Below are 27,566 nucleotides of genomic sequence, written 5' to 3'. Positions count from 1 at the left end.
GCGTATGTCGTTCAAGCGCGCCAGGACCATACCTCGGCAATCCTCACTCATGAGGGCCCTCACTCACCCTCACTCACCCTCATCTTCACAGGTGAGGTGAGGGTGAGTGAGTTTCTGAACCAGGAAAATTCATGAGTGTGAGGGTGAGTGAGGGCCGTGAGGGCCGTGAGGGCTGTGAGGGCGCTGAGGGCGGTGAGGGCCGTGAGGGCTGTGAGGGCTGTGAGGGCGGTGAGGGCGGTGAGGGCCGTGAGGGCGGTGAGGGCCGTGAGGGCGGTGAGGGCCGTGAGGGCGGTGAGTGGCGTGAGGGCCATGAGTGAGTGAGGGGCGTGAGGGCCGTGAGGGCGGTGAGGGCCGTGAGGGCGGTGAGGGCCGTGAGGGCCGTGAGGGCCGTGAGGGCGGTGAGGGCCGTGAGGGCCATGCAACTCGGAGCAATTCGAATGCGTTTGAAGCGGCTGCATCCAATCAGGGACGCAAAATTTTCACGTGACACCTCGTGCCGGTGATGATGACACCGAAAGACTTGGTTCTGGTTTGAAATCGATCGTTTTTTTGGAAATAAACTGTTTTAGAAAGGTGCATTAGTATTCTTAACGAGACTTAAATGCATAAAAACACGTTTATAAACGTTTATAACGCGTAATTGTGTCTAAATAGTGCAAGAAAAATAAAATTTTATGATGACGATAACAAATTGCAGCAATTCGTTGCTGCGTGTGATCGCGGGCGGCCCGTGTTGCTGGTGTTGCGACGTAAAGTTTCTGGGCGAAATTGCCCCATCTGAAGCTGGCCTGAGTGGCGTGAGGGCCATCAGTACGTGAGGGGCGTGAGGGGTGTGAGGGCCGCAAGGGCGGTGAGGCGCTTGAGGGCGGTGAGTGGCGTGAGGGCGGTGAGTGGCGTGAGGGCCGTGAGGGCGGTGAGGGCCGTGAGGGCGGTGAGGGCCGTGAGGGCGGTGAGGGCGGTGAGTGGCGTGAGGGCTATGAGTGCGTGAGGGCCGTGAGGGCGGTGAGGGCCGTGAGGGCGGTGAGGGCCGTGAGGGCGGTGAGGGCCGTGAGGGCGGTGAGTGGCGTGAGGGCCATGAGTGAGTGAGGGGCGTGAGGGCCGTGAGGGCGGTGAGGGCCGTGAGGGCGGTGAGGGCCGTGAGGGCCGTGAGGGCCGTGAGGGGCGTGAGGGCCGTGAGGGCGGTGAGTGCGTGAGGGCCGTGAGGTTCAGTGAGGGTGAGTGAAGGGCTGAAGGTGAGTGTGACTGTGAGGGTGAGGGTGAGTGAGGGGCTGAAGGTGAGTGTAGCTGTGAGGGTGAGGGTGAGTGAGGGGCTTAGGTAAGTGTGGCTGTGAGGGTGAGGGTGAGTGAGGGCGACCTAAAATGCCGACCTCTGGCCAGGACTTTTGTTTGTACGCACGGGTTAAGAACCATCAAGGAAGCAATGTCATGCATTCCCAACCTTTTGTTTAACATCCCGATCGTTTTGTAGTTAATCGACTCGTTTTACACGAGCCAAACGGAAAATCTGAACTAAATAACGAACTCTCAAAACCCGGTTAAAAAGAGGGCGTGTGCCAGATGCAAAGCGAGACTGCAACCTTACGAAGATGCGCTCACACGATATGAAGGCACAAAAAGCGTGCCGAATTTCTCAGTGTTACGTAGTGCACGCACTTACACTTGTTACGTGCAGGTAAGACAGAGGGATATCCAGCTCGCCCTTCTTGTAGATTCAAAATATTAAATGACACACGCCAAGCCATCTTGGCAGACAGGCGTGCCAAGATGCGAGCTCAGAACGCTCAGAACATCGCCACTGCGGCCGTGTCACGTCCGAAAGGATGAACTGTCCAGCCAGTCCCGCACACTGCCAACTAGGACCGAGAGTTCTTAGGCACGCAACACGTGAATCCTTCGAAACGTCAACACAACACCGACGACACCACCAGAAACTAAACAAAACGAAACTTGAAAACGGCTCCCACCGGGACGACTGCTACGGGCCGCTGCATCGGAGGAGGACGTCGGAATAATAAATCCACTATTTTGACTTTGTACGGAAGTGACGTCACAGACGCCGAAATAATTTTTGAAATATTTTGACGGTGGACGTCGAGATAGTCACTGCCAAATATAAACGAACCTGTTTGGCGCTGGGGTCGGCATGTACGCAACCGCCAAAGACTACGGAGCCCAGAAGAAAACAGTGCGGTCTTCGTTCCTTAGACTCGAGTAAGGTATGCCCGATGGGCTAATATTGAGCCATGCCACAGCAGTGGCAATCCGCTTTCTTATACAGTGTTTGTAGAATAAACGAGAGCATGAATTTTGAGTAGTGTCCGCTAAATGGCAAAAAGTTGCTGTGATGTCTCGACACATTGCTGGCATCAAAAGCTTCGGTCAGGTGCTGTAAGCCGCCGCCCGATTAAAAGGGTTCAGCCGTATCCATTTATCCCATGCCAAGTAGAAGAAGGATCTAGGCATTATGGGTCGCCCTTTTCGGAGGCGCAGTGAGGGACGGCGGCTGTATGACTGTTAACCAGACGTGTACGTAACCAGTTACGTACAACTCATTGCTCATTACTTGTAATCACGTAAATCTTATTTTACCTTTTTAACGCTTCAATTACTTCTTTTTTCAGCTGTAACGTTCGCCAATAACTCAATTAATAGTTCCGTGTAATTAATTACAAGTAATCAATTATATGTTTCCGAAAGAGCTAAAATTATTGAGTTGCGTTATTTACGTAAAAAATCGCACTGTCAGCCAAAGCGTCACTCGTCGTTGTTGCGCGAACGTTGGAGACTTTTTGTAACCCTCAAGAACTAAAAACAAAAACAAAAAATACAAGAAGGATTGGCATGTCAATGCGCTCAGCGACATTTTGACTGTCAAGCTATCGAGAGTGCCTCGTTTCCTGTGTATGGGCTGTTACGATCAGGGTTTGCCGCGCGCCCTAGAAAACTGCGTTCTTCACTAATATTATCTAGCCACGACAAAGACACCCCTTTCCATCCTGAAAGCGTTCACCAGCGCAACCACGAACCGGTACGCCAATAGTTCGTGCGCTACAACACCGCTCTTCCCTCAAACGCATCCGTCGAGAGGGTCTTCAGCGTCGCGGCAGATCTCTTCACCAGCGAATCTGGGAAGATGACTGACAACACCTTCCAACGACAACTGCTGTTGAAGGTTAACGAAGTGTGAGCGAAAATAAGAATGAATATGTAACCACTTTGAACAAATGTACTCATTTTTGATTTCTTGATAAAAAGTTAAAAAGAGTAATAACGTGAAAAGTAACCACTTACTTTCTGGTAATGTTTAATTACTTTCGCGACGCACTAATTGATTACTGTAATAAATCCCATTTTTAATAAAGTAATTGTAACTGTAATCGGTTACTTTTTTCAGTAACGCGTGTATCGTCACAGAAGCCGTGGAGCCGGCGGGGTTCACCGCGCTTGCGCAGTGGGGGAGAGGGAGTTTTCACCACCGGAGCGCGGCGTGCGATAGGAAGAAGTGGCGCGCTGCTTGTAGGAATGCGCTCCGTGTAGGAATTCCTTTCGCTATTCTACTCGTAAGCAATCTCAAATATATCTGCCTTTTTTTTTCCTGATAAGGTATGAGTGGCAGGAATCTCCCGCCTCTAGCGCGACCATCCTACCTTCGACAACGCTTCGGCGTTTTGTGCACCAGGGGTGCGCAGCCAAAGCACTGCGGAAGGCATGTTCCGTAGACAGGCCGTCCTCACTCTGTGAGTGGCAATAGGTGGTGTTCAACCAGTGTTGCGCCCGTCACCGAAAATAAATACCCGAGTAGAGCTTTCCTTCGTCAAAGATTAACGGGGTTACCGAGGTTCGTTGTCTTTGTGTCGATGCAACGAAATGCCCTTATCGTTACTTACAAACAAGTGAGGAGCGTTACTCTGGCGCTACTTCGGATTGCAGTATTATCTGGCAGCGATAACCCGCGGATACCAACCTGGACTAGTATGAAACTTTTCGCGAGCAGTTTCATACTGCTTATTTTTATGTTGTTTTCGAATTCAAATCCGCGGAATATATAATTCCCTCAATTTTGATCGGATAGTTTTGCTTTCTCAGCGAAGAATTTCGAAATTATGCCGCGAAGCAAATACTGCTTCTCCATTTCGGAACAGTTTACAAAATTAAATTTTTTTCTCGTTCTTATGTTAACAAAACGTTATTAGTCAAAATTATCGAGTAACGAGTAACGTAATTTAATAGACGATACCGGAAAATAGCGACGAAAATACTCTACTCCTTAGTCGTTCGGAAACCTAACGAAATTTGTCGAGAAAAGTAAGGCGTTACCAGTAACGTCGTCATTTTCAAATGCTGGTTCACACTCGTGACTGCTTGCGAACGAATGCATTACGAAATTTCGCGATACTTTTACGACGAGAGAAGACAGTTATATAGGGACCTTAAATACACTGGCGCACTGGCACCGTCTATAAGATGACCCCAGAACTGCATTTCACTAGAGCGAAGGTTTTCTAGTATTGTGCGAGATCAAATGTATACGTACTATCCACACGAAATGTTTGTTTATAACACTGTACAATGTTTTTTTTTCTTCTTTTTCGAGCCGATAATAAAAGATTGATGCGCGAAGCCGTGAAAAATATGCGGAAATCAGGGGTGTTTTACGGATACACATAGATGCTGTGTTCTCTGGTCGTAAGAGATCACAAGAGGTCGTGACGCGCTCGATCGTAGTCAAAATGCGTGAAAAACGAGCCTCGTCGCTTTCAACACCACCGCTTTCAATCAAAAGAGCATTAGAAGACGTGGCCTAGGCCTTTTCCCCCAAACGTCGTACCTAGAGGAGAGACGCAACGCCACCTGTCTCTCGCGTCAAGGAGCGCGACGATACCCGTCGGCGACGCCAAGACGCGTGGGCGGTTATAGTCTTGCATTAGCGGGTGGACCGCTTGGGGCGGGTCAGAGACCAACTGACGATGACGTCATACGTGGTCCTCGTCTTCTAGCTAGTCTCGATGTCGAACCCACTCGAGACGGAGGCCTTACTTGTTCCAGCCAAGAAGGGGGCGCGTCGGAGGTTGGCCGACTCCTGGAGTGCCTTCACGCTCTCCGATACACACTTCTCTTCCCGGTAATCCTGCACGAACCAAAGACTCCTCATTAGCCGGGATCTCGCTATAGAGAAACTTTTTTTTTTTCTAGAGGCGAACTTAAGCACCAGAGGGGCACTTTCAAAATTAGGATAAGCTAGTAGAGCCGGATCTGCTTTTTGGAGCGCTCCAAATCTATGACCTGGATTCACCCTAAGAAGCGACAGACGCACTAGAGACAATAACTTTTCCAGAGTTCCACAAGGGTTTTCGACACTCGAGAAAGCGGTGGGTCATGTGCACCGCGTGTCAGGGAGAGCCCGAGGGCGATTCAATTTCGAAAATGGTCCGAGAAATACACGAAATAAAAGAGGACACGGAATATTTGCAGCCATGAAGTGAATCGTGTGTTTCTGTCTCGTAAGTCGGCATCAAACCTGTCTATAGAGCGCGGGAGCGGTGCGCTCCGGACTGTGCGTGCGGCATCCACCGGCGGACACTGGGCCCGAGATAGCGCGCCTCCGAGCATGCGCCGCCATTGCACAGCGCTGGGCAGATGCCAACGTTTATGCCGACCCTTCTGTAAACTCTCCTGACCGCCAAAGGAGCGCTCGGAGCCTCCAGGCCGCGAAATGAAGACGTTCTGTGTGGCGACCCACGTGCCGCTTGCTCCCGTATTATCGCTCGTTCTTCCGTGAGGAATATACCGATCTCACCAGTCACTTTGACTACGCCATCGCTGCCGCAATGCATCGAGGGAACTTTAGTCTTTCTGCACGTGCGACAACCTCGCTGGAGCTTTGCGCGTGTAGAGCACGAGAAGGCACGAGCCATCTCGTGCACTGCTGCTTGTCTCCTGTGAGCTAAAGTTATGGCGGCGTCACGCATGCGCCGAACGCTCGCTGAGATCAGTTTATTCAGCCGCTGAACTCGTGCGCTTACTTCCGCCGAGGACCCGAACCTCGACAGCGGCTCCAGAACGGTCCTATAGGAGGTATTCACTGGACACCATATTTGAGGGCGATGTTTAGAGCGCATGCTCAGAACAAGCTCACATTAATAGCCTGCTAAGACCGGCAACCTTGCTGGTGCTAAATGCACGCTCCAAAAAGACTGCGGAAGCTCGCCGTCAGCACGCGCTCAGCAGCAGCGCACACGGATTTGGCCGCCAGTGAATACTCCCTATACTTCGTCTCACACTAGCATGAACTAACCGCGAAGGCTGTGGTAGCGCGAGCGGCCAACCTTGACTGCCTTGACTAGAGCGCTTGCTGCACGAGCGCTTGTGCAGCCGCCGCGGCTTCATTCAAAGCGACTAGCTCGCGCTTTTAGCACGCGCGGCTAACAATAGTCCATACTAAGGTGAGACGAAGTATACCCGCTACTCAGTCCACGTGCCATAATCTCTGTGCTTTACCACGAACACTCAAAATTATTTTATCTCGAGATTTTTTTTTTTTTCTTTTCGTCCATCCCACTTTTTTTTTTTTTAATCCCTGTTCCAAAATGAAGTCAACTGCATTAAAATATTTGCACGAAAACACAAGCGTCTTGTGACACGCTGTATACTGTAAACGACGTAATTTTCGCGCGGACTTAGTTTCCGCGAATTTCGCGAATCGCCTACAATTCTCGAAAAACAGGTCCCGCGAACAATTCCGGTAAAATGTAAACACATTGAAATTTATATTAAGATCCCACCACGGTCGCGAATATTGGACCCACGAATTATTCCAAAACTTCAGCTTTTACCTAAATCGCGAAATATTGAGCCCGCGAAAAATGAGTCGTTTACACTATTGGAAGACTCGTCCAGACAGCAAATATTTCAATTAGTGGCGTCATTACGAGCTTGGTTCTGCTTGCACAAGTGACAAAAAGCTTTAAGGAACGAAATAATTTTAGTGCGCTACCCACGTTCATACCGCGGAATCACGAGCCTCGGTTGTGTGTTGTGAAAGCAATTTATCGAAAGTGCAGACATAACACGTACTCGAAGTGGTAGCGGTGAAGAAGCGTTGCACGCGAACAAGAAAATGCGTAACTTCCAGCCTACACCATGAGCGGTTACGAGCGAATGCGGAAGCAAGCGCGCAAGTTCAGCGGATACATTTCTCTCAATAGAAGGCGCGATAACGCGGAGCCGGCGGCGCGTGGGCTGCAACACCGAGCGCCACCTGGAGGCGTCGAGCGCTCCTTTGGCGGTTGAGGGTGTCTACAGAAGGGTCAGCACAAACGTTGGGATCTTCTCAGCGCTGCACAATGGCGGCTCATGCCCGGAGGCGCGCTATCTCGGGCCAGGCGTCCGCCGGCAGATGTCGCACGCGCTGTCCGGAGTGCACCGCTCCCGCGCTCTAGACAGCTTTAATTCCGAGTGTACAGCTGCTACGGAAAAACAGTAGCACAAGTGAGCGATGACCGGAGCGGCAATATCGCGACACGCGGCGCTATTAGAGAGTTTTAGGGAACCGGAACAAAATACGATCGATAAACAAAAACGAACGATACCTTGGATCGGGCATGTGGACCGATCGTGTGCCCTGAAACGGCTTTGGGGGAACCGTATTTGCAGACGAAAGCAGACGATCGGTACAGGTCGCGCCCCCTGGCAACGGAAACCTGCATCCGGCTCATCGAGAAAAAACAAATTTACGTGTGTTTGTACAAATCACAGAAACTCAAGTAAATAAAGATCTCACCCTAAATATATGTAGAACCTAAATTACTGTATACCTACTTATAGTTCGTCTCGCTTTTTTCTGGAATGAATGCGCTTCCGTAATACACAACCTGGCGCACCACGGCGTGTCGCCCCTGACACTGCGAAGTTCTAAACTGTTCGTCTACTAAAGAAGCAGACGAGCTTTCCGACAACAATGGTGCTCGATCTTTTTGACCATGACTTGGAGTTGGCTCTATTCAGCGAAAGCAATTTAGAAAAAGTGATTTTGTACGACTGTCTGCGCACTAAGTGTGGCGTGAGTCTCTTTTGAACTTCCCGCTTTCTATAAGCGAGGCACGCACGCGCGTGCCGTGGGGCCCAGTGGCGTCGGAAGTATTTCTGAGGTGGGGGGGCAACGGAATTGGGGTGGGGTGGGAGGGGGGGGGGATGAAGCACCTAGAACAATATGGATATATAAAATCGAAACTCTCACAAACGTTTATTTAGAACGAATATATGTCCTTCCTCTTTTGGAATGTGGTGATCTTGTTTTTCTCCCATGTTGACGTCTTCAAACAGCGTGAAATAAGAAAGAGCTCACTGGTGCCCGAAAACGGTTCGTCGTTCAGCCGTCCTCGACACGAACTCTCTGATGATAGAGTTCAGATGAAGTTTTGCTGCTTGCTCACTATTTACGTGGAGCAGCATCACCTGAGTCAGTCGCTTTTGTGACATGGTTGCTCTGAGGTAATTCTTGATACGCCGAAGTGCGCTGAAACTTCGTTCAGCTGATGCCGCTGGAGCTGGCACTGCCATTATAAGTGCCGCAAGGCGCATCACCTCAGTCATCATCCTTTTGACCTCTGGGACTTGTCTGCCCAGAGCACGGCACAACTCGGGTACGGAGCCGATCTGACCGCTTGAGAGCGAGTGAACCATGTTCAGCTGCCTTGAAAGGCTGTCCAGGTGAAAATCAGTAGCGTGGAATCCTAACTTCCTTTCAAGTTCTCCAGTTTGTGGCTTCTCATGAATAGCGCACAAAATTATTTGCTCTAGTTGTGCGAGGCTTTGCATGCCTGGTTGCTTGAATCGTCTTGCAAGCTCGGTGCGAACACAATCTAACGCTTCGTAGAACTGCTTCCGAAGGCCTGTCTCCGCGTCTAGAACCGCTGGTTGACAGGGCTCGCTGCTGTGTTCGAACCTTCTTGGAGGACCGCATCGCGTTGTCTTGTTTGAAGGGGCCTTTAGCTTATGCTTCTTTGCTGCCCCCTCTGTACGTTCGTACACTTCTTGGAAACCACTCTACTTTCTTTGCCCTGTCAAGTGTGCTTCCAGGACCTCCGTCGCCCTCAGCGCTCCTCCCACAGAAGTATCTGGCTTCTGCAGCGATGTTGCAAGTTCTTCGCATGATCCAAATATTGTGATGGCGCAGTTGAGACCAAACGCGTTCTCGAACTTTTGCATTTTCTTCAAGAAGCCGTGTATTGCTGCCTTCTTGTCGTCTCGCGGATACCCCTTGTCATTCAAAATGTCTTTCAGGGTTAGTTGCACCCTTTCGTAGTTCTCGACGAAGCGCATCATCGCTTTTACTCGAACAACCCACCGGGTGGGGCACAGGGGAAGCAGCTTGGATACTTTTTCACTGGTGATGGTACCTTCTTAGCTCTCGTGGCCATGAGATATCACAACATTCTTATATGCTTTCGTTCGCTTCGCTGACTCCATTATGATTCCCGAAACGTCCTTAACAATGGCAAGCGCGTCGCGAATCAGCTCGCAGCCTCTTCCAACCTCCTGCAGAACAAGATCTAAGGCGTGGTTGCTGCAATGAACGTACACAGCTTTTTGCTGCACTTCGGTCACTTTTTTCTGTACCTCGTTTAACCTTCCTGACATATTTGCAGCACCATCAAAGCACTGTCCACGAAGGTTCTGAAAGTCTAGACCCAACCGCATGATCATGCCTTTGATCCCAGCAAAAAGAATTGCTACTGTGGTATCACTCGGGTTGCCAACAAAAATCTCCTTTACATGCAGTGTGTCTGGATCCACGCACCTGATGCACAGCGAGAACTGCTCAGAGGATGAAACGTCCGTCGTGCCGTCAGCAATGATGCTGAATAAGGTTGAATGCTTTACCTCCTGTATGATGCCCCGCACCAGCTCGTGAGACATGATTTCAATGACTTGGTTTTGAACGTCAGCGCTCAGCCACTTGTCCCGCCTTTTCATCCACATCTCCAAGGCCGGGACGTTTTGAGATCTTTCGTCGAGTAGAAGCCGCAGGTTTCCATCTTCATACGAATGTCCGCGCAGGGCCTGACCCGAGCGTGCAAGATATCTGATGGAACTGAAGACAACACGGAGTGCCGTTCGCGCCTCATTCTGCTCCTTCAGGCTCTGCTCACTGAGAAGCTTGATCACTGGTGCTTTCTGCAGTCTCTGCAACAAGCTATCCACGAACCGGCTGTGGCATTCACTTTTTTCATGAGTTCTAAGCTTCTGAGTGGCCTTCTTCCAGTTTCTGAAGCCGGATGAAATGAAAGTCACCTCGGCACCACGAACACTGTTTTCGCATTTCATAGTGCACCATGCCACACATTCAGAGCACAGCGCACTGTCACTATCGCAGTTATAGTGAAGCCATCTGAACTTCTCGAACCATTCAGGCAAACAGGCTCTCCCTTCAGCGTTTTTAGGAAACCGATAGTCGCTGGCTGGATGAAACTTCGTTACGATGCTCGCAACAGAACCTATTCGAGACGATTGTGGGGCTTGGAATTCCTCCACTTCTGTCCGTGATCCCGGTGAATGTGCAGTACTCGTATCCTTGTCACCCACACTGCACTCAGTGTCACATGGCACTGTTGTCGAAGAATTCCCAGTGTGTTTTCTTCGCGGCATTGTCCTGCAGCCACTTGTCCAATGACGTTCTTTTAAGAGGAGGGGGCATGCTTGCAAACCTTAGAGATTTCAACAAACAATCAACGAATACCTGTTGTTTTTCGACTTTTATATTTGTTCCCCGAGATGGCACCATTGATCTGGCAGATAGTCAAAAGATCGGAATGATGATTGACTGACATGACAAAAGAGGGCGTTGCAGCCCGTCTTGTATTTATGCGTTGTTTCTATGCTTTAAAAAGTTCAGTTCTGTGACCGCGGCCTATGTGAAAGGACATCCTGGTGTTTGACTTCTTCGGAACCGAGGTGTTCCAGGATGCGGCACAGTCATGTAGGTCTGCGGGTCGTATACTCCACCACCTTCGTCCAAGTCCTCGGCGGTACCCGCACGGCACGACGCCCCGGGGATTACTGCAGCCTCGAACTGCGAAATCATATGCGCTTCGAGCAGCGTAGGCGCGTATCGACTGCTTTATTCGGCTTCAGAAATGGAGAAGCTCCTGCTCATTTCTGGTTTTAAAATAACCGCAAATAATTGAGCCCTCGAATAACTAATTCCATGATGATGAATATCATCATGACACTAATGCGAGAAATTCATGCCCGCGAAATATCTTAAAAATCGCACTCTCAGAAATTTGCGAAATATCGAGCTCGCGAGCCGCCTTTACTAAAAAATCTCTGGGGGGGCGGTCGCCCCCCCTGCCCCCCCCTGTTCCGACGCCACTGGTGGGGCCCGTGACTTGTGCAGGGGCACGAGGGAATAAACATTCTTTTTGGTTTGCCGTGACACGGAGTCAGTCGCATTTCTTTCAGGTGCCACCGAGCACCGATACACTAAGAGAAGGCGCTTGTTGGCGGCAAGGCGTAGGACGTTCAACTTCGCGTAGCTTTTGAATATACAAAAAAGTTGTGATAGCAGGGATGATGTGCCAGCGTATTTTTTTTTTCTTTTTCAGTTTACCAGATTTATATACTTGGGGAATAAAATAATGTCTCGACCGGACATGGTAGCTTGTTTTCTAATAAATCATGCGTTCTCAGCGGGCAAGCTTTGCTGTTTTACATCAGCCAAATATGATGTTTACACCAACCACCTCCTGATATGCTGAAACGGTGCCGAAAGCAAACTCGATTTGGCTCAAGAACACGCTCGATTTGGCTCAAGAACACGCTCGCGCATCAACATTCGAAGTCGTCTGCTAGCGATCCTGTCTCTTTCCCTCGAAGCCCAATGCAGGATTGAGTATTAAGAAAGCTATGGACAAATAAAACTAGAAGTATTAAATCTCGAAAAAAATACAAAAATAACCAAAATATACACAGTTTCTCAAGTTGATGCGGTCAGTTTTCTTGTACAAAGATAATTCAATTCAATTTTCAATTTAATTCAATTTTTATTTTCAGATCAAGTCATACAAAATAAAGAGCTGGCCCACAAAAGCAGCATTTTGCTTGTATGTGGGGCCAGGCGACCAGCTAGAATACATGTTATTACAAACAAACAAAAAAAAAAACACTCCGCAGCACAAAAAAAAAAAAGAATGAAATAAACCTTAAATTAGCAGCACAAATAAATACAAAAAGGAAAACTTTAGAGCATGAAATATAGGTGTTTATAGCCAAGTCTACTCACGCAACCATGAAATAAAAGTACGAAATATCTCCAACGGTTAAGCTACGATATCTACAGCTCAGATGCTTGACATCAATTCCTTAGTTTCCTTTTTAGTACCCTAGTGGATTCTATATTCATAAGGTACTCTGGGAGTTCGTTAAATAAGGAAGGAATGTAATGATTTCTGTTTTTCTTTCCATACAGTGTGTATATTTTTGGAATGACGTATCTTACAGTACGTCTCAAATCTCTATTTTTATTTACGAGGAGGTCAATCCGTTCCTTCGCTCCTTGCAACGAGAAGTTCTTTTACAACGCTGCGTCATTCCAAAGGGCTGGAGTGAAAAAGGAGTAGCGCCTAGCACCTCCCGAAGTAGAAAGATGTATTCTGCTGTAAACCGCTTGCGAGGAGGAGGCGGAGGGACGGAGATAGATGCGGCGCTCATGTTGCTCTCTTACGGTACAGATAGCAGACGATCACGGTCGTACGCCCGCGTACCGATCGTTGCGCCATGTACGGTACGGTACGACCACGAAGAAAATATAAAGCAAAACCTGTAACTTTACTGCTGTGCACCTATTAAAACTATCACCCAATATTCAAAGGGCTCGTTTTATAGGATATATGTGATTAGCATTTGTACAGAAATTTTTAATTCATGCAGCATTTTTAAACTAAAAAGTATCCAGAGCCATGATGCAGAAGGCTGTTGCTCGCTCTTGCCACTACAGAAAATCCTCAGTCATAACAGCAGCTGTAAAAAACGGGTGATAAGTGCTCGAAATGCACATCCAATGTTTGTAAAAAAAAAAAAAAAAAAAACTTATAAAATGTTAAAAAAAAAAAAAGATGTTTGGGCTAGCGGGATTCGAACTCACCACTGTCGCTCCACTACGAGTTCAACAAATCGGCGCTCCAATCCACTTAACTACCGAGCAGACGACTTTCGTGTACACTAAACACTAATTTATTTCAATTAAAAAAGTCCAATTGCGTTTTGGTCTTTATTCTTTTTCTTATTTGCTGACTCAAACTTTGTGGACTTGCTGTCACACATGGCGCTCCTGCCAGGCACTGCCACGAGTTATTTTCTTCATGTTTGGAGCCCCGGCACGCTCCCTCCGCCAGCGAAATAGCCGTTTTGCTCACCAAGCGAGACTGTCCATGTCGGCCATTGGCCGTGCCGGTCGTGCCTTACGGTTCGGCCAGCGCATTACGGTAAAATCGCAGAAGACAGGCGCATGCGCAGTTCGTACCGGAGGGCCCATCGTACCGTATCGGAGGTGCAAAAACGGTTCCCTAAAACTCTCTATTGTTCCCGAGCGCGCCGATAGCGAGAGTGCCAGTCACGGTCCCTGTCTCAACGCGGGGGCAGCCGGCAGAAAGCAGCCCATCATAAAGCCCGCATTTTAAATCCTATCTTATCCCCCAATTTTCTGGCGGCCACCCCCACGCTGAGATATGCAAGGTGACTGGCACTCTCGCTATCGACGCGCTCTATACGTGTCGCGATTTTGCCGCTCCGGTCATCGGTCACTTGTGCTACTCTTTTTCCGTTGCAGCTGTACGTGTAGATATGTATGTCCACTTCCTCGCTTAATACCCCTTGCGGGACATCGAGGGAAATAAATGATGATTAAGACAACGATAGTAATGAAATTAATTAAAAAAGCACGTTATTTTAGTTTCTTTTGTATGTTTATTGGACACAATCATAATTTGATCACTAAATATAAGAAATTGATTGAGTGACTGACTGATTAATTCTTTGATTGGTGGATTGATTCGCTGATTTATTCGTGGTTCCGTGCTCACAGTGTGTGGAGCCACCGGACGACCCTCGGCCGTGCGACTCGTGGACGTGGACGCGACCCAGGCGACGTCTTGGCTGGCCGGGGAGGTGAGGAGCCGCCGCCGCTGGGGCCCCGCCCCCTTCCGGTCACGTGGCCCGGAAAGGCAAACCTGGGTCCCTTCGTTCTTCCGGGGTCTGCGCGAACGTTGCAGAGACACGGCCTTCGAAAATCCATCGCAATCATGCTCGGAGGGAAAAAACTGCCCGTCTCCGGTACATGTCCCAAATACGCCCTGAATTCGTCATATTTGTAGGTTCTCAAGGGTCCGAGTTTGGTCGAGGTGAGAGTGAAAGCATCTCCTGCAAATGCAACGGTCGCTTCCCGCAACACTTGGACGATCAAACGGCGAGCCATTTAACAATATGCTCCGCAAGCGGGCCATATACAAGGGGCGTTCAAGAAGTTCGTATTGTTGTCAGGAAGGAATGGAGATTCAGCAATGAACCTCGGGGAGGAGTTTAGTCCTACTGAGTATAGTCTTCATGCGAGGGAACAGGAAGAAGTCGCTATGACTTCCTCCTCGCATGAAGACTCCACTGCGTGGGAAGGACCTCAAGGACGACGACCAAGTGATTGCTCTTGTGGAGCGATTCCTGAACACGCAGGAGAAGACGACGATCGTTTCGAAACGGTATGTTCGTCATATTGAATGGGTTAAAACAGCGCAAAAAAGACGAAGGACCAGTAAAAGGAAACACACAGACACAGCGCTGACTTACAACTTAAATATTTACTGCTGCGCCATTCAGCAAATAAACTTGAAAGGAGACAAACATAAAATCAATCGGCCCGATACACGTCATCCTCCACTCAAGCCGATACGTGGCTACACGTATTTACACGCCTCTCTGAGAAGGGGCTCTTAGTATATGAATCCGCACACTCTAAGACAGTGAAAAGAGCCATGGCACTGTCCAGTCTCCGCACCGCCCTGTTTAAGTCATGCCACCATAGGTGTGGTGACAGTTTTTTGTTGCAAGTCACGAGGTTGTCAGATGCTGTTTTCCCTTTGGGAGTTGTCATGGGCGTCGTGGAATCCTTGGTTAAGGTGTTTAGAGGCCCTGCTTGTACTGAGGTAAGACAAAAACCAACGGTAAGACCTGTGGTCTTGCCGTATATGCACAAGGTGTCCCATGGTGTCAAGAAGGTTGCCAGTAGGTACAACGTGCCAGTTGTGTTTTCGGCTCCAGCTAAGTTGGGGCGGCTGTGTGCAGCCGTGAATCGAGGTGGCCGCGTGGGTTCACAATGTCAAGTTAAGCACCGCAACCCGTTTGTCGCCTGCGCGTGTGGGGTGGTGTACCTTATTCCGTTGTCCTGTGGAAAAGTGTACATTGGGCAGACGGGGAGATGTGTTAACGACCGGGCGAGGGAACATTCTCGGTCCTTACGCTCCTCCCCGTCTGGCAACCTAGCGGTCCACTGTGACAGATGTGCGTGTCTCCAGTGCTTAATGAAATTAAGATTTTAGCCCGACATAAAACTAAGTATGCTCGGGAGATTGACGAAACTTTTTTTATTGCCAACCATGACGCAGGCATGTGCATTTAGTGTTCCCCCACTTGCCCTGGTTAGTGATGAATTGAATTTTATCAGAAAGGCGGGTAAATACGTGTAGCCACGTATCGGCTTGAGTGGAGGATGACGTGTTATCGGGCCGATTGCTTTTATGTTTGTCTCCTTTCAAGTTTACTTGCTGAATGGCGCAGCAGTAAATATTTAAGTTGTAAGTCAGCGCTGTGTCTGTGTGTTTCCTTTTACTGGCCCTTCGTCTTTTTTTGCGCTGTTTTAACCCATTTAATATGACCATCAACCAACTCACCCAACTTTCCACCTTGTTGCTATGTTCGCAGTCTCTTAGTTCCGAACCGAAAAAGCTTTAAAACATGAAAATCGGAGCAGTTCAACCCCAAGCCAAAGTTGATCCGACCCATCCGGCGGCAATCCAAACCCCTGGATTACCGTGCAGTCGCAAAACTTAAAGGGGCACTGACACCCCAAAGGTCATATTTATTTTTATTGTCTAAAACGATGCAAGTTGCAGTCATAGACACGCAAAAAAAAAACGCATCGCGAAAAAAAATTTTCCCGCGCGCGCGCGCGCCTTTTTATTTTTGGCGTTTGATTTTCCCGCCTCTCGCCTCCTCGCTTCTTTTGATCGGTGACGTCAAAAATCAGGAAATTTAGAAGCTTTGTAGGCGACATCTCTATAACATTTAATAACGGCAATCGTAAAACATGTTTTTTAACGCAATTGCGAACGCACTACGGCCCTTCTTTTTGAAATACCAAAAATCGGGAGTTCGTTGTGGTGCCGTCTCCTGGATTTGTATCCTCCAACGGAAAACAGGCGACACCGCTCAAAACCGGTCCGCCGTAACGCCGCCGCTCACTCCTTTCCTCCTCGCTTTGGGTCGCCATGGCAACAGCAGGGAGTGGTGAAAGAAAGTCGACTCTCAGGTCTCCGCGATTTTTGACGTCAAGGCACCGGCGCCGATCGCGCGGGAACTTCGAATTCGGCATTTGGAAATTGTTTTTTTACTTCACAAATACTGAATTCCCAAATTTCAAATTTTGAGGGTAATGTCCCGGCATCGTTTTCAATCGTTTCGGATAATAAAAAAAAATATGATTTTGATGTGTCAGTGCCCCTTTAAAGATTTGACACTACGACAACGTCGTGATCAAAATCACAGATTGTCGGCTATTTGACGCAGGCTCACGGCGCAGTATGCTCGTTCGTTGGCGGCAATTGGCTTCGCAACCGCTTGCGCCATCTCTTGTCTTCCGTGCCAAACGGCGCCCTGTTGTTTGAAGATCAATGGCTTCGCTGCGTTTCCATAGGAGCTAAGCCTTTTTTCTTTTTTTTTTTAACTTTTGCCTCAGCTAAGTTTGCAAATTTCGTTGAAGAAAGGTATCACCTGCGGGCAATGCTGCACAAAATCGTAGCGCGATAGGTTAAGAAAAAGAATTTTGCGGTCGATTTAAAGAGCCTGGCTGCTGTTTTAGACACTCTGTATAACAGTGGCCACCGGCACGCCGTCCATTGCTGGCAGAAGTGCGTGACGTTGGCCTGGCGAATAATAGAAAAAAAAACTAAACTCCTAACCGAGTTTCATTGCTCAATCTTTATTTCCTCGTGACAGTAGACCCATTCCGAAATTCAGCAATCTGAAGTCCACCAATGGCGATCGCAGTGCGTGCCTCGCCGCTTCGAGGCGGCTGAAATGTATATGACGGCAGCAAACGCGGACGTCTTCGTTATTTTTGTGAAACGGGCTCCGCGGTACGGATATTTTCGCCAAGCCTGTGTCGCGTGTTATTTCTGCAGCTAAGCAGTGACAGTTGTCACTGGTAGTCGGAAAAATCAGTCGGACGCTTTGGTCGGCTTGTCAAGTTCGAGCAGCGGCAATTTTGAACGGCCGACCGTTTTGAGCGGGTCACTCCAAAAATGCGAGTCCATCTTCCGCTCGTCAATTTGGAGCGGGTCCCGCGGAGCGGAATTTCGCCTCCCTAGCGGATTTTGGAAAGCGCTCCGGATCTACCAGGGGAATTCACAACTAGATAAAGCGTTCCACAAAAATCTTTTCTTCGCTACTGTGTATTAGTTTTTGCCCCGAGTTGATACAAAAAAACCTTGTTTCTTCTCTGCAGAACAAGTACAAGGAAGGAAAGGGTAACGCACTGACCTCCATTTTCTTTCCTCCCGAAAAAAGGCTGCAATAACTTGAGAGTGGTTTACCAAGGGGGTAGAAGTTACTTGCGAAAAGAATTTCAGTTAGAGTAGTTAAGTAAAGCTTCAGCGCTCGTGTCGTCCAGTCCTTCTTCGTTCCTTATCAGTCGCTTTGATTATATTATGAACAAGTATTAACCAGCCCAGCTATCCGTTCTGTTAAGTACTAAATACTCAAATTCAGAGATATTTCTTAAATACGAATTAAGTTACTCACAAATGTATTTAAAATACGGCAACTCGAGTACTAGTCCGCTCTAGCCTCACCTGCGGCGGCGCCGTTCCTTCCTGGCGAGCTCGGGCGACGACGACGATGACGAAGCGGAACAGGGCGCTGGAGAGGCGGCCCGCTCGACGACCGGACTGCCGTAACAGGCCCTCCGGGGGGCAACCGGCGAAGCTCGATGAGCCCTGCCACCCGCGTGGTCCCGGTGATGGTCCACGCTCGTCTCGCCGCCTAGAAGGCTGCGCAGGTCCTTCTCCAGACGCCTCTTGAGAGACTCGCCGTCCTTGGGCTCTGCGCACATCGGGGGCGTCGTGTCCGCCTGGTTCGCCAAGATATCACCTTGGAGCCAGTGACAAACGCGCCCGGTGCGCATCCACAATTGGCCCTCCTCCTCCCCCCTTCTATTCTCTTCATACATAACAACGCTTAGTAGTAGTGTCACCTTGTGCGCCATGGCGGCCGTGGTTAGAGCCAGCAAATATGCAAATATGCGTCTGTGCCCCGCAGTGGCCTACTATATACCACATAGACTCCCCCAAACGTCATCGACAGTGGATTAGCGCAGAGCCGCCACATCCTGCGTCAGCATGACGTAGGATATGGCGACGCCAAGGCCGACGCGTCTGCCGTATTGCCGCGTATTCTAGTGGAGCCTCAGCGCATCTGCCGCTTCAGCTGGGTCGGGGATATGATCACGCCATGCGCAAGCCTTGTCTTCTAGGTGCTACTGGCTGCGCTTCGATATAACACTATCAAAGCTGCTCGCGCGAGCATGTGACTTCATTTAAATAAGACACGAGAGCTGCTAAAACAGAAAGCTTCGCCCCCAAGAAAAAGAAAACAAAAAAAAAAAACCCTGTGCATGGGCGGCTTGTTCAACGTGAAGTACGCCACATATGCCGCCGTTTTAATGTTATCTGGCCACTGAAGATCAAATTTATAGTGGTGCTGTTGCACCACGTGACTTGGGTAGTGTCCGTGCAGAGCGTCAGTCCGTACCGAGACCACATGTGCTCTAGCACTCACTGGCTGTGTCTGCCTCTAAAGCGCCTTTCACACTCTTGCGACCGAGTAAGACCGAGAGAGACCAAACCGGTTTGTAAGCCTTTTGTGGTTTCTTAGGACCGGGTGCGCTGCGGAGCTGGTCCTAAGAGATCGCAAGAGGCTTAAAAACCGGTCTGGTCTCTCTCGGTCTTACTCGGTCGCAAGAGTGTGAACGGGCCTTAACGTTAACGTTGAAGTCCCCCATCACGACGCGCGGCATCGGGTACGGTGTCCTACATCAGTTGGGCTGACACACACGCGTTGGGTCAAAAAACGGAACCGCCGGCCGTGCATTCACGGGCTGCGGTTCAAGGGCGTCCAAACCGGGCACGCGGAGCACCATATATAGGGGAGAGTTTGACCAGCTGGCGTGGCCTCGTTGACAGCTCGTCAACTACGTCACTGACACACCACGCGAACGCCATGGCCACGCCCATTTCGCCATCTTCGATCCCAATTGACGCGAGAACCTATATGGTCGTATGCTTCGCTCTCAGTTTCCTCCAACGTATGACTGTTTATAAGGCAATTAAATGCAAAGTCACAAGCGAGCTGGACAAGAATGACGAAAATATTCCATGGAGAAGGGGAACAAGAGGGACAAAGGACAAATACAAATCTCCAAATACAGCTAGATGACTCGTGCGCGACCAAAAATATCCGCCTGGTCCGGGTATCGAACCCGGAACCTCTCCATTTTCAGTAAAGCGCTCTACCAACTGTACTAAGCAGGGGTTAGACGGCAGTAGAGCAAACGGGTTTTATCAGCTGCCACGAGTCTAACACCAACAAAGGTGAACAGCTTGCATTTTAAGGTTAGAATTACAGTGCAATTAAATGCAAAGGTGGAAGCGAGCTGGAGAAGAATTAAGAAAATAATCCCTGGAGAAGGGGAACAACAGTCAAAAAAGACTACAGTGGTGCCATTGGAGAAGAAAAGGCACAAGTCCTGGCTTTTAGGTGGTATTGGTTATGGCCACGGCTGAACCACGGTTGGAGTGCACTCGCACTCCAACGCCCTTTTACGGCGAGGTGTATGAAGACGTCGAGAACTGGAGTGACTAATAGGACAGTGTTGCCCGCCACAGCGGGTGCACAGACGACCTGCACCTGAAGAATCTATACTTGTCGTGGAATAAACTGCCAGGCACTGGTTTGACAACCACGAACCCTTCCTGACGTCGTGGGAAGTTTCCAAAATTGAGCTGAAGCGCACGTTCGTCAGCCAACATTAACGACAGAGATTCTAAGTCCAGATTCGGTCCAGGACACAGGGCTCAAACGAAAGCGTCGCCGCTTTCGGGGAGATGGTTTTGCGCCTGATCGAGCGCTCGCGCCGACCCTCATGCTACAGAAGACAAGAAGCTGAAGATCCCCATGCGGGGCGTGAGGGACATCTTCGACAGCCTTGCCCGCAACCTTCCGTCAACAGTCGAAGGGTTTATCCCCGAGGCTTCCAACATTTAACAAGCACTGCATGTTCAAGCCGCTCACTATCAACGACTCTCCTGCGTCTCGACACTCGAATTGTCCAGCTGCAACTTCGACGCCAGCCTCCCAGGCATTTGTGACATCATCTACGACGTTGTCCAGGAGATGATTGGGAAGCTGCTTCGTGCCACCAGTCGCCCGGCTTTTGTTTCAATTGCCGAGATTATTCGGGAGAAGCTCAGCAGGCATTTCAACCGGAGACTGCGAGCGAAGCGGCATCCGACAAACTGAGGGCGACCTACGCCGCAATGGCACGAGGGCCGCCACCGGCTGCCCGTTACTACCCGACGCCAACTCGACGGGATGCCCCAACGCCGCAGTATTCCCGACACCAGGAAGAACCACTGTAGGTACGCGCTGAACAACGTACACCGACGAAAGCGGAGGTATGGCGAACGGTCGACAACCAACCACTTTGCTACCACTCCGATGAGGCCGACCGTCTACCGTAGGTGCCCGTACCGATGAAGGCCTGCGGGGGTTCGTGCGGAATGACCCTCGACCACGTCTCGGGGAGGAACCACGGGACATTGAAGAGTATCTTCGGCGGCCTTGGTCCCCGGTGCTGACACTACCTCGAAGCGTCTGATTCCCGTCACCTCGACGGGAGGTAACCACGACACACTGTTCTAGGCACAACACAGCAGGTGAGCGACAATGTAATGACAGTTGGTTTGGTGTTGGTCGTCGTCTGGGAGCAATAATAACTTTCCGACACCAATTACCTGTGTCCATTCCACGAAACACACGATTCCCAACTTTGAGGGACAATGCCGCTGAGTGGCTTGTAGAAATATAATGGTCGGTCGTTCTCAAAAACTGAATACTAAGCACCACCCAACTTCACTTTGCCACACGAGGCTTAAACAAGTGGCAGTGGCCGCGGCATGCAGAGGAAATCGCCATTGCGGAATGGAAGTGAAGTAGCTTGGATAGCAAACAAACATCGTTGCCAGCCATCGAGTCAACGGTACAGCAAAAGGCACAACCACATAAGCAATACATGACCAAACGCGCTGCATTAATGCAGAAAACTTTCTGGAAAACTTGCTGATTACAAGCCAGCCCTGCAGCTTCAGCGCATCAGATGTCAGTGGCGGCACATGACATGGGACCAGGAGAAGGCGGTGTAAGGGATATTCACCACTCGACCGAACTGAACACCGACGTGCCACGACCTGGAGCGTCATCAGACAACATTAAGCATAGGCACTATGACTGAACGCCTGACGAGAGACTGTCGCAGAAAGTACTTGTTATGGAACCGTTTGGTAATAATCAATAATCATGTAATCACGTGAAAAAGAACATATTCAATATACTAAGGAAGTACGTGTCTTGCGCACCCACTCTGAGAACTGGGAGGCAAGCGCCCCCCCTCCCCCCCTCCCCCCCCCCCCCCCCCCCCCCCGCCCCTCCGGTCGGTACACTCATGCCCACCGGTGACGTCACGATTCTTCCGAGAACACGTGACGAGTAGTTACTTTTGCGTACAAAATGGCGCCAACCGGGAGGGTGCCACTTTCGAACTTCCGGTTTATCAGTCTAAGCGCCTGTACCTCGTTGTTGACGGTTCAGAATAGCGGGACAAGCCCCTCCCACGAACTTCTCAACTCGCCCTGATTGGTGGTTTCCTCCTCTCGCCTTCTCTTCAGCGATTGTTCTGCTAAAATGGAAAGAATGGGGTCGGGAGAAGATTGTCCCGCTGTTCTTAAGCTGGGACCGACTATGGTGAATCCACGCAAACTCATTAGAAACTCATTGATAATTTTTTGTAAGGGTAACTTGAGTCCGCGTCGTCGCGAGCGCCTCTTGCGGCGTCTCACAACGGGCCCAGCGCTTGCACGCTGTGGGGATTCCTCTGGTCTCCCTTCCCCGATGGCTGTGATAACGGCCGCGGGTCGGAACGCTCGGCCTTCTTCGCCGTGAGCTCCGACCTGTTCGTGAGGCGGAGGGCCGCCTGGCTTGGGGGGCTCTCCTCTCACTCTCTCCCGGGGGGGACCTCTTTCCGTCTCCCCGCTCGGTTGCGGATCACTGCTGACAGGCGAGGAGGTTTCGCCTCTTGTTTTCCCGCTTTCGGGAAAGGGACTCCTCCCGCGGATGCGATAGAGATCGGACGTGTCGCGAAGGACTTCCTTGGCCCGCTCCGGACTGCGCTCTCGGGACGGTGTCGACAGGGTGAGCCTTTCATCTGACCTTGTCGGCGCGGGGGTTTTGGGGACAGTGTGTCTTTTGGTGTTCCAATAAACACCGTTGGACCCAGTCCTATTGTGGTACGTGCTCCTCCTTTTTAGAGAAGCGATCAGTTGTGCGGCTGACGTTCGGACCCGCCCGTAGCGGTGTTCTCGAGAGAAAGCTGCGGGGTGTGGGAGTAGGCTTGGCGTCTCCTGATTAGAGACCGCCGCTGAACCCTTCGGTTACCACCCGTGACCATCCGACAGGGTGAGCCTTTCATCTGACCTTGTCGGCGCGGGGGTTTTGGGGACAGTGTGTCTTTTGGTGTTCCAATAAACACCGTTGGACCCAGTCCTATTGTGGTACGTGCTCCTCCTTTTTAGAGAAGCGATCAGTTGTGCGGCTGACGTTCGGACCCGCCCGTAGCGGTGTTCTCGAGAGAAAGCTGCGGGGTGTGGGAGTAGGCTTGGCGTCTCCTGATTAGAGACCGCCGCTGAACCCTTCGGTTACCACCCGTGACCATCCCACATATTCTGGCGCCCAACGTGGGGCCCGAACCCACGACCCTGAGATTAAGAGTCTCATGCTCTACCGACTGAGCTAGCCGGGCCATTGTGAAGGCGGCAGCACCAAAAAAGACCGACGACCGCCGCCCACCAGCGGAGACCAGCTGGGGAAGTCCCAGACACGCTGCCCGGGGGGTTCGGCGCCATCTCGGCCGCAGTGGGCTGGTGAAGGGGGGTGGACGACCTCGGAGCAGACCTGCGAAGTCGTTTTGCGCCAGCAGCCAACACGCCCAGAGCCGGCCGTAGACCTCCCGAAAGGGAAGAAAGGGCGCCGCCGCCTCCAAACGAGGGGACGCGCGCAACCGACGCTCGCCTGCCTCAGGCCGCAAAGGCGGCAAAACGGGCAGGGGCAAACGACAAACAAAAACCACAAAAAAGGTGGCCAGTTTGTCAACGGTGACAGGAACATGCCAGAGTGACCCGATTCGACACCGGAAGAGGAAGCCATAAAAAGAGGGCCCCTCCGTTCGAAACGCGTCCACATACCAAGTAAACTAATTGAGTTCGCTCAATGTGGGCACCGGGGAGAGAACTTCTAGGAAAAACGCCGAGTTCTCAATCCTTTGCGCAGGCAGCTAACACAGAGGCTGACTACAATACCCGGTTTTATAGTTACCGGAAGAGTCCGTTGACTATAAGTGGCCAAAAACAGATAACAGTCTGCAGCTGGCCCCTCTTCTGAAGTCGAGGTAAATAGATACGGGGACTTCGAAGGGGCGGATAGAAAGAAACCGCCATGCATGCGCGTCTGCGAGCGGGGAAGACGCAAGTTCCCGCGCAAAATAGCCGCCATCTTGCTCCTTAGGGAGGAAGACAAAAGGGGCCGCAGCTCACATGCTCAAACCTGCTAGTTTCGCCAACTATTTGAGCTAGCTAGCTTACCGAGGCCAGAAAAACATGTCTTGCACCCGATACGGCTTGATCAAGGGCTCACAACGGTGTGGACCCTTCTTTTGAGGCAAGGCCAGGTTTCAGAGCAACGTAACTGCTAAGAGTCTTAGAGTCGCTCTTCCACCTGGATCACGCGAGTCTGACAGATATCGCCAAAGGGCGCTCTGGCTACATGGCGCCTGGGTTTCAGAGCAACATAACTTCCGAAAGTCTTAGAGTCACTCGTCCACCCAGATACTGTCACAGTGCGCATCAGACCGCGTAGCGCCACCACCATGAACGCAAAACTAGTGTCGTTCTTGGAAAACAACAACAGGCTGCAGGAGTACGTTGGCATCGAGCAGATACAAATCTTTCCGGGGAAGCAAGGCTTTGCAGAAAAGAGTAGCGAAGGATCAGCAGTGCAATCTGGGAATGTAAATATTCGCGTTTTCTTTGACTCGGAGTAGTCGCGGACACTCATTTAGAGTCGGACGGTACGCCTGCCAATAACGTCGATAAGTAGCTGGTACTGCTACTGACGGGCTCCGGGAGCCGGGCCGCGTAACCGTCGGCGTCGAGACGCAGTTTGCACACTGTTGACGCGCGCGCTGTATTCACTGCTGGTATTGCAGTGGGCGCGGAGGGTTTTCTTCGGGAAAGATTTGTATCTGCTCGATGCCAACGTACTCCTGCAGCCTGTTGTTGTTTTCCAAGAACGACACTAGTTTTGCGTTCATGGTGGTGGCGCTACGCGGTCTGATGCGCACTGTGACAGTATCTGGGTGGACGAGTGACTCTAAGACTTTCGGAAGTTATGTTGCTCTGAAACCCAGGCGCCATGTAGCCAGAGCGCCCTTTGGCGATATCTGTCAGACTCGCGTGATCCAGGTGGAAGAGCGACTCTAAGACTCTTAGCAGTTACGTTGCTCTGAAACCTGGCCTTGCCTCAAAAGAAGGGTCCACACCGTTGTGAGCCCTTGATCAAGCCGTATCGGGTGCAAGACATGTTTTTCTGGCCTCGGTAAGCTAGCTAGCTCAAATAGTTGGCGAAACTAGCAGGTTTGAGCATGTGAGCTGCGGCCCCTTTTGTCTTCCTCCCTAAGGAGCAAGATGGCGGCTATTTTGCGCGGGAACTTGCGTCTTCCCCGCTCGCAGACGCGCATGCATGGCGGTTTCTTTCTATCCGCCCCTTCGAAGTCCCCGTATCTATTTACCTCGACTTCAGAAGAGGGGCCAGCTGCAGACTGTTATCTGTTTTTGGCCACTTATAGTCAACGGACTCTTCCGGTAACTATAAAACCGGGTATTGTAGTCAGCCTCTGTGTTAGCTGCCTGCGCAAAGGATTGAGAACTCGGCGTTTTTCCTAGAAGTTCTCTCCCCGGTGCCCACATTGAGCGAACTCAATTAGTTTACTTGGTATGTGGACGCGTTTCGAACGGAGGGGCCCTCTTTTTATGGCTTCCTCTTCCGGTGTCGAATCGGGTCACTCTGGCATGTTCCTGTCACCGTTGACAAACTGGCCACCTTTTTTGTGGTTTTTGTTTGTCGTTTGCCCCTGCCCGTTTTGCCGCCTTTGCGGCCTGAGGCAGGCGAGCGTCGGTTGCGCGCGTCCCCTCGTTTGGAGGCGGCGGCGCCCTTTCTTCCCTTTCGGGAGGTCTACGGCCGGCTCTGGGCGTGTTGGCTGCTGGCGCAAAACGACTTCGCAGGTCTGCTCCGAGGTCGTCCACCCCCCTTCACCAGCCCACTGCGGCCGAGATGGCGCCGAACCCCCCGGGCAGCGTGTCTGGGACTTCCCCAGCTGGTCTCCGCTGGTGGGCGGCGGTCGTCGGTCTTTTTTGGTGCTGCCGCCTTCACAATGGCCTGGCTGCCCCCCAGCCCCCACTGCAGGCCAGCTCGTACCGCGACACCTGGGTCCAGCGGCGTCAGCGCGGTGCCTGTGATGCTCTGCCGTGCTGTGGCGGCGACTGTGAAGTGCTTGGAACTTGAACTTTCCGGGTCTTCGGTCCTGCGGGCTAGCTGTTGACGGCGGACACTGTGGAGACGCGCGCTGGGTGTCGCGTGTATATGCTGGGGGTGCGCAGAGAGATATATTATTTTATGAGAGCAGGTGGGCCTCCTTTATTCTTTCTTGAGACCCACCTACCGTTTTAAGGAGGGGGGGATGTGGGGATTCCTCTGGTCTCCCTTCCCCGATGGCTGTGATAACGGCCGCGGGTCGGAACGCTCGGCCTTCTTCGCCGTGAGCTCCGACCTGTTCGTGAGGCGGAGGGCCGCCTGGCTTGGGGGGCTCTCCTCTCACTCTCTCCCGGGGGGACCCATTTCCGTTCCCCCGCTCGGATGCGGATCACTGCTGACAGGCGAGGAGGTTTCGCCTCTTGTTTTCCCGCTTTCGGGAAAGGGACTCGTCCGGGTGACCGCGAAAGAGATAGGACGTGTGTCGGCGACTTCTCCGACGCTTCCCCGGTCTTGGCTCTCCGGAACCCCGCGTCTGGCCAGGTAAGGACCTTTTCTTACCTTGCCGGCGCGGGGGCCATTTTGGATGAGGACATAGTAGTTCATTAAGAAGAGTATGTTAATAAATGCTCTTGAACTCTGTCCTTACTCTGGTACGTGTGTCTTCTCTTCCGCTATATTCGAGAGAGTGAGACAAGGTAGACGATCATTGGCACCGACGGAGGTAATTAATCGAACCGACCCGCGGTAATGTAGCCCTAAACGTCGTCTACATTGCCGCGGAGATGTGGGGACCGCGCGCTACTAGGTTTGACGTCTCCTCTGAGATATCGCCGCTGTTGAGACAATCCTTTGGTTACTCTATCGGTACCTGTGTTAGTTGGTAGCTAGCAACATCCCACAACGCCAGGACTTAAGCCTAGTCCTGTGCGAATAGTGGATTTTGAGTTCGAAGCGAATTCAAAGTGAATAGTAATTTTGGCCGAATATTTTCGATTCGAATATCGAATAGTTTTCCCCATCTTTCACTACCGCTGCCCCATGCTTAGACAAAAACCCAGCTAAACTCGCGATGGTCGTTCTACTTGTTCATTTATAAGGTAAGTTTCATCTATCTATATTTATGAATTGTGACCTCAGAAGGTTTGATGTCTTGGGATGGCAAGTATGCGACGGATATGACATAAAATGAATCCTATAGAGATGGCCAACTATACCCAAATGAGTGAATTTAAAAACCTGGCTATATAAAATATTGTTTCTTTAACCTCGAGTTAAAAAAGTAAGAATCGCGCATGAAGAATGCAGGTTGTAAGGGCATCTCTGCTTAACATTACTCTTGCATAACAGTCAGTTTAATTTTCAATCTTTTACTACAATGTAGATAT

The 27,566-nt window shown here is 50.7% G+C and overlaps 1 protein-coding gene and 1 non-coding gene across 2 annotated transcripts in view; both read right to left on the bottom strand.

Annotated features, from left to right (window-relative positions):
• LOC120843884 overlaps positions 1 to 27,566 on the bottom strand; it is a 146,720-nt gene that overhangs the window by 48,720 nt on the left and 70,434 nt on the right. The window contains exons 5-7 of the mRNA XM_040215355.2: positions 18,117 to 18,366; positions 14,082 to 14,253; positions 5,038 to 5,128 (exon numbers count right to left, since the gene is read on the bottom strand). Of these exons, the coding sequence (XP_040071289.2) occupies positions 5,038 to 5,128; positions 14,082 to 14,253; positions 18,117 to 18,366 (513 nt within the window). The remainder of the gene's footprint in view (positions 1 to 5,037; positions 5,129 to 14,081; positions 14,254 to 18,116; positions 18,367 to 27,566) is intronic.
• On the bottom strand, positions 23,323 to 23,395 carry Trnak-cuu. The gene has a single exon. It is a non-coding gene; the product is annotated as a tRNA-Lys (tRNA).

The sequence above is a fragment of the Ixodes scapularis genome, unplaced genomic scaffold (genome assembly GCF_016920785.2).
Source record: "Ixodes scapularis isolate PalLabHiFi unplaced genomic scaffold, ASM1692078v2 ptg000020l_1___fragment_1__unscaffolded, whole genome shotgun sequence".
Taxonomy (NCBI): Eukaryota; Metazoa; Arthropoda; class Arachnida; order Ixodida; family Ixodidae; genus Ixodes; species Ixodes scapularis.
This window is presented reverse-complemented; position numbering and strand designations above follow the sequence as displayed.